At 38.6% G+C, this 6,864-nt stretch overlaps 1 protein-coding gene across 1 annotated transcript; it reads left to right on the top strand.

Moving 5' to 3' along the window:
- Positions 1-1,472: 1,472 nt before the first annotated feature.
- LOC123392948 (late cornified envelope protein 2D-like) lies at positions 1,473-2,085 on the top strand. The gene has a single exon (XM_045083418.1). It carries the CDS (start codon positions 1,490-1,492, stop codon positions 1,832-1,834), a length of 345 nt encoding a protein of 114 aa, XP_044939353.1. The 5' UTR covers positions 1,473-1,489; the 3' UTR covers positions 1,835-2,085.
- The last annotated feature ends 4,779 nt before the right edge of the window (positions 2,086-6,864 follow it).

Raw genomic sequence — 6,864 nt, 5'->3', positions numbered from 1 at the left:
GTAGAATACAGGTACTGGGCTAAGATTCTTTACAGCAGGGCCTTTTATCCATGATGCTATCTTGTTAGTCAATGTCTTATACATTCTAGGATCTGAATCAGTAGTGACCCAGGGGTGCTGAGATTATTGATTCCAAATGGTTATAGAACCTACAGAAACTTCCACCTGTGTCCTAGGTTGATCTGACACTTGTGACTTTAGATTTTCGTCTAAAGCTTGCATTGGATTCCTGCAGAAACGCCAAGTTCAGTCCCAAGCGTAGCCATTGTAAATTCCCTAGAAAATCATGATCTTCCTATCTTTATGGAAATACTTCAAGTTTTACAGAGGGAAGGGATGCTCTGGGAAGATACTCATGAGCATCCAGTAGCGATCTGGTGTGATAAAGTGGCAGAATGACAGAGAAACACAGGAATGTGGGAAGTTGCTGTCATAACCACCTGGTTGGGAAGAGCTTTCATATTATTGTGGCTCATTCCCTTGAGTTTGGTGCAGGATGTGTATAAAAGGCCTTCTCACTTCACTTGACCTATCCATTGCTTGCCTGACATTGGGAAAACAAGGTAAGTGTCCTTACTGATCTGATGGCAGTTTGGGGATAGCTGGGATTGCCACACCTCAGCTGAATGGGACAAGTCACTCCAGGATGGAGAGAATAGTAACTAACTGGTAATTGCAGGACCATCAGGCTAAAGGATGTCATCAGTTGGGTCAGAAGTAGCCATCTCAGAAGGGATGAATGCTAACTGAGGTTCGGGTTGGAGTAGAGGAAGCTAGTTTGTAGGACAAGAGACACCCAAACAGGGTCAAAAAATATAACTGAAGGCAGAGCTCATGATGTAAGAAAGAAAAAAAGAAAAAGAGATGAAAAAGACAGGTGATACAACCATGGACTCAGGCTAACCATGTAGTTTCTAGAATGTATAAATTAGAGTACATCATAAAAATAATTGGAGAAGAATCAATGAAACAAGATGGGATTGGGAGGGAGACAAACCATAAGTGACTCTTAATCTTACAAAACAAACTGAGGGTTGCTGGGGGGAGGGGGGTTGGGAAAAGGGGGTTGGGGTTATGGACATTGGGGAGGGTATGTGCTTTGGTGAGTGCTGTGAAGTGTGTAAACCTGGCGATTCACAGACCTGTACCCCTGGGGATAAAAATACATGTTTATAAAAAAATAAAAAATTGAAAAAAATAATAATTTGAGACTTTCCAAACTATGCAATTTGCTGCCTTGGAAGTCAGGAGTCTTGGGAGGATCAGGATGGGTAGGAGAAGACATTACCAAATTTGCACTGACCCCCTGCCTGATTTCTCCTATGCCAGGAAATTGGGTTTCTCCACTGTAAACCTATGGGTCCTGGAGGCATAGAATCAGTTACAGAACTTCAGACTCTAGAGAAAAATGGTGATACAATAAAGTTTATAGCCACTGAACTTTCAAAATATCTGCTTTGTTTTTTAGAGTAACTGAACTTTCTTTAAGATGTCCTGCCAGCAAAACCAGCAGAGGTGCAAGTTCCCTGTCAAGTGCCTCCCCAGGTGTTCACACAAGTGGCCACCTCAAGCCCCACAGGCCCCACAGACCCCACAGGCTTCCCAGGGCCCACAGGCCTCTGCTCCTTGCCCAGGTCCCTGCCCAGCTGCCTGCTCCCAACCTGCTCCCTCCTGCTGTGTCCCCAGTTGCTGTATCACTGGCTTTGGAAGCTGCTGCTCTCTGGGGTATCATGGGTTTCCAGGAGTCTGTCTAGGCCAGCCTCAGCCTTCCAGCTGGGAGAGGGAGTCCTCTGGGTGTTCCAGTTATTGCCATGGATTTGGGGGCTGCAGCTGACCTGCAGGTTTTGAGGAGCCAAAGATCCATGGCCAAGGACAAGTCTGGAGTTGACAACTTTTCTCACTCTCACCTTGTTCTCCCTTCTCCTCCTGAACTAAGTTGCCTAGATATGTACTTAAAGGACTACTCTTTTTGTTGAGAACCTCAGATTTTGTGGCCTTGGCTTTGGGCCTACATCAAGGAGACCTGAATGCTACAGAAAACTCTGCTTTCCAAAACCTTGTCAACATGAAAAAATAAAGCCTGTCTTTCCTGCACTCTGAGTTCTTTGGTGGTTGTTGATGCCCCCATCCTCAGCTCAGGGGAGCTCCCATTAACCTGGATTCTTCAAGCAGACTCCACAATGAGCTAGCCTGATGGGAAGTTCCCACTAAGAGATGTCTCAGACCTGAGCCATTGGAGAGGAAAGATCCAGAGGGGAGTCATGGGGTGCTCCCAAAACATCAGCCACCCTGTTCCACTACTGCTGCCGCTACCACCTGTGAGGTTTCTTCTTACCAATTAAGGACACTGTGCTCCACAGCCCCAGAATTTAGCCTCCAGACCCCTCTGACTTAAGGGAATCCCATGCTTAAGGAAAATGACACAGGGGTACTCATAATTTTTAGATCTTCGTTCAAAAACTACAATAAATACTCTCCTTGAGCATATCCACATGACTGAGTCCTTCACTACTTCTCTTCACACAGGAACCAGAATCTACCCACAAATCTCTTGGTCAACTTTTGCTATCTACCATTTGTGGTTTCTTTTCTTCTTGTACCCCATGCGGCAAATGATATGGGCTAGGGGGCTGCTGCTTCTAGCCATCCTCTTGCAGCAAAATAAATTATTAGAAGTCATGGCTGGCCAGGGGCATCCATGTCACTTTGGGTTGTCACTAAAACCCAGCTTTGGATTTTAGCATGAAGGTGGACCTGATCACCTTCTTTGACATCCCAATCAACCTTCAGTCCAGGGAAGAAAATTTCATGATCAGTAGTGTTCAACCTCTGACAAAGGCAACAGCAGGCATCCAGAGAGGTATTACAGAGATTCTTGACCTGTCTTTGAGAGGGAAACTCTACATGTATGTGTGTGTATGGAATTACTTATTTATTTTAAACATTGTAATAACATTCAGCACACTTACTTAGAAGTGTTAAATAACCAGTGATAAATGGTAATATCTTGAAAGTCATCAGGCTCTCCTGGCAATCTGGGTCATCAGCATAACTAGCAGATGTTGGAGTAGAGTAAAAATGTTGTGAAAAAATAGTGTGATTTAAGGTCTTAGTCATATTCATTGATTTAAGGGGGAATTTTTTTTCCCAACATTCTAGCTTTATTTTTTGGAATAACATCCATATCTCAAACTAATTTCTTACCTCTGAAGAAAGGGTGAGTGATTTGATAGGTGAGATGGTGAGAGATTTACCATTGTGTGTGCACTTTTCTGCTGTGCTCACTGTGGGTGGCTGAGGAAGTGTCTCTGTGGACCAAGTTCTGTACCAATCCAGGCCCCAAGGCTTAGACTTTGAAATCAATATTATTTATACCTTCTATTTTGACCACAACACAAGTTACATTCTTCACAGCTTTACCAACCCTCTGTCTTAACACCAATGATTTAGGGTTTGGAGAAGAAAGAAATGTGATTAATTAACCCTCTAAAAAATTAAAGAGTGTAGACCTGTGTTGGATCTACCCCCATCTTTTTTTTTTTTTAAGATTTTATTTATTTATTTGACAGACAGAGATCACAAGTAGTCAGAGAGGCAGGCAGAGAGAGAGGGAGAAGCAGGCTCCCTGCTTGAGCAGAGAGCTCGATGTGGGGATCAATCCCAAAGGCAGAGACTTTAACCCACTGAGCCACCCAGGTGCCCTACCCCCATCTTTTATATACTGTATTTAGTTACACACAATTTTACTCACACAAAATTGTACCACAACTCATTGCCTTAAGTGTGATAACAAGTAAGTCTGGGTGCATCAGTGTCTCATGGTAAATTATTTTAATAGCTAGTAAACAAGTCATATGTCATATATAATAATATAATGCTAACGCTAATCTTAACCCTATGTAAGTTTTCTTATCTGACTTTATATTTATAAATTCTTATTTTACATAAAGATTAAATAATATTACAAATGAATTACTGATTAACAGAAAAATTTAAAAGAATAGTTACTGCTATACCCAACAGAATGTCCAGACTTCAGAGAGGACAAGTTGTACAGTACTGGTACTAGGCGATTTTCAACTAGCAATAACCATAGTAAAATTATAGTATGTAAAATTAATGTCATGGGCCTAAAATTTGACCTTAATTTACCCTAAAGTAGTACATTATAATTATGTTTCTTATCATCAGGATGCACCTTTCACAGTGAGTAGGAATAAGTTAAATGTCTGACATGTTTTATGCACTGAAATTTCACAAGATAGTTTATGTCAGCTTCTTCCTGACAATTATAATTTTGCTATAAAGTATAACATATATTTACTTGAAATAGTTAAAGTGATTTTTTAAAGTACAGACAAATTTAAATCTGACAATGAAAATACATTTATATTATGTCAAAAGTGGGTTTCCACAATTTACATAAGAGAAAAACATACACCACTACAGAACAACTTGTTAAAAAATCACATGAAATTGACACTGTAACTGACTGATTCAGAAACACAGTTGGATCACTTACTCATAAAGAAGTTAGGAAAGATTCCAGTATGATATAAGCCATATACTTTATAAATTATCCTAAAAGGTAATATCATGAGATATTTACAACAAAACTCAACAGGAGTATAGCTGTTGAGAACCTTTCCATTTTGCTTATTTTGCTTCAGTACATTTAGGCAAGTAGATATAAAGATGATTGACAAATATTCAATAGAAGAAAACATCTTTACATATTAAGATCAGATTTTTGATACATTGTTAAATATATAGGGAAAATGTAATGTTCACACTGATATTGCAAAAGCAAAGGCAAGAAAAATTGTATGTGTTTTGTATAGATACTATTGCTAATATATGTTGAAGAAATAGTGTGTTGCATGAAAAGTAAATGGATTTAATAAAATGTTGACATACTGTAAAACAAGCTCTGACAATCATTCATAAAAATTATTTTTACACATACATCCTTTTCCAAACTAAAACACTAATCTAAAGTGTTATAATAACTTTTTAAAATTTTTTTTAAAATTTTTTTCTCTATTTCTTTTTTTTTAATTTTTATTTTTTTAAATTTTTTATTTTTTATAAACATATATTTTTATCCCCAAGGGTACAGGTTTGTGTGTGTGTAAAAGAAAAACAAGAGCCACAAATACAATTTTAGTTTGGCAGAATGAAAGTTTTAAAAAAGACAACTGTTTTCTGGAAATAGGAATTAAGTAATTAAAAGTAGCTAATGGACATCCCTGCCGTGTTCCTGACCTTAGCGGAAAAGCTTTCAGTTTTTCTCCATTGAGAATGATATTTGCGGTGGGTTTTTCATAGATGGCTTTGATGATATTGAGGTATGTGCCCTCTATCCCTACACTTTGAAGAGTTTTGATCAGGAAGGGATGTTGTACTTTGTCAAATGCTTTTTCAGCATCTATTGAGAGTATCATATGGTTCTTGTTCTTTCTTTTATTTATGTGTTGTATCACATTGACTGATTTGCGGATGTTGAACCAACCTTGCAGCCCTGGAATAAATCCCACTTGGTCGTGGTGAATAATCTTTTTAATGTACTGTTGAATCCTATTGGCTAGTATTTTGTTGAGTATTTTCGCATCTGTGTTCATCAAGTATATCGGTCTATAGCTCTCTTTTTTGGTGGGATCCTTGTCTGGTTTTGGGATCAAGGTGATGCTGGCCTCATAAAATGAGTTTGGAAGTTTTCCTTCCATTTCTATTTTTTGGAACAGTTTCAGGAGAATAGGAATTAGTTCTTCTTTAAATGTTTGGTAGAATTCCCCCGGGAAGCCGTCTGGCCCTGGGCTTTTGTTTGTTTGGAGATTTTTAATGACTGTTTCAATCTCCTTACTGGTTATGGGTCTGTTCAGGCTTTCTATTTCTTCCTGGTTCAGTTGTGGTAGTTTATATGTTTCTAGGAATGCATCCATTTCTTCCAGATTGTCAAATTTATTGCCGTAGAGTAACCACTGCTATTCAACATCGTACTAGAGGTCCTAGCGTCAGCAATCAGACAACAAAAGGAAATTAAAGGCATCCAAATCGGCAAAGAAGAAGTCAAATTATCACCCTTCGCAGATGATATGATACTATATGTGGAAAACCCAAAAGACTCCACTCCAAAACTGCTAGAACTTATACAGGAATTCAGTAAAGTGTCAGGATATAAAATCAATGCACAGAAATCAGTTGCATTTCTCTACACCAACAGCAAGACAGAAGAAAGAGATATTAAGGAGTCAATCCCATTTACAATTGCATCCAAAACCATAAGATACCTAGGAATAAACCTAACCAAAGAGACACAGAATCTATACTCAGAAAACTATAAAGTACTCATGAAAGAAATTGAGGAAGACACAAAGAAATGGAAGAATGTTCCATGCTCCTGGATTGGAAGAATAAATATTGTGAAAATGTCTATGCTACCTAAAGCAATCTACACATTTAATGCAATTCCTATCAAAGTACCATCCATCTTTTTCAAAGAAATGGAACAAATAATTCTAAAATTTATATGGAACCAGAAAAGACCTCGAATAGCCAAAGGGATATTGAAAAAGAAAGCCAACGTTGGTGGCATCACAATTCCGGACTTCAAGCTCTATTACAAAGCTGTCATCATCAAGACAGCATGGTACTGGCACAAAAACAGACACATAGATCAATGGAACAGAATAGAGAGCCCAGAAATAGACCCTCAACTCTATGTTCAACTAATCTTCGACAAAGCAGGAAAGAATGTCCAATGGAAAAAAGACAGCCTTTTCAATAAATGGTGCTGAGAAAATTGGACAGCCACATGCAGAAAAATGAAATTGGACCATTTCCTTACACCACACACAAAAATAG

This window comes from Mustela putorius, unplaced genomic scaffold, assembly GCF_011764305.1.
Source record: "Mustela putorius furo isolate JIRA1106 unplaced genomic scaffold, ASM1176430v1.1 tig00000695_pilon_pilon_pilon, whole genome shotgun sequence".
Classification (NCBI taxonomy): Eukaryota; Metazoa; Chordata; class Mammalia; order Carnivora; family Mustelidae; genus Mustela; species Mustela putorius.
This window is presented reverse-complemented; position numbering and strand designations above follow the sequence as displayed.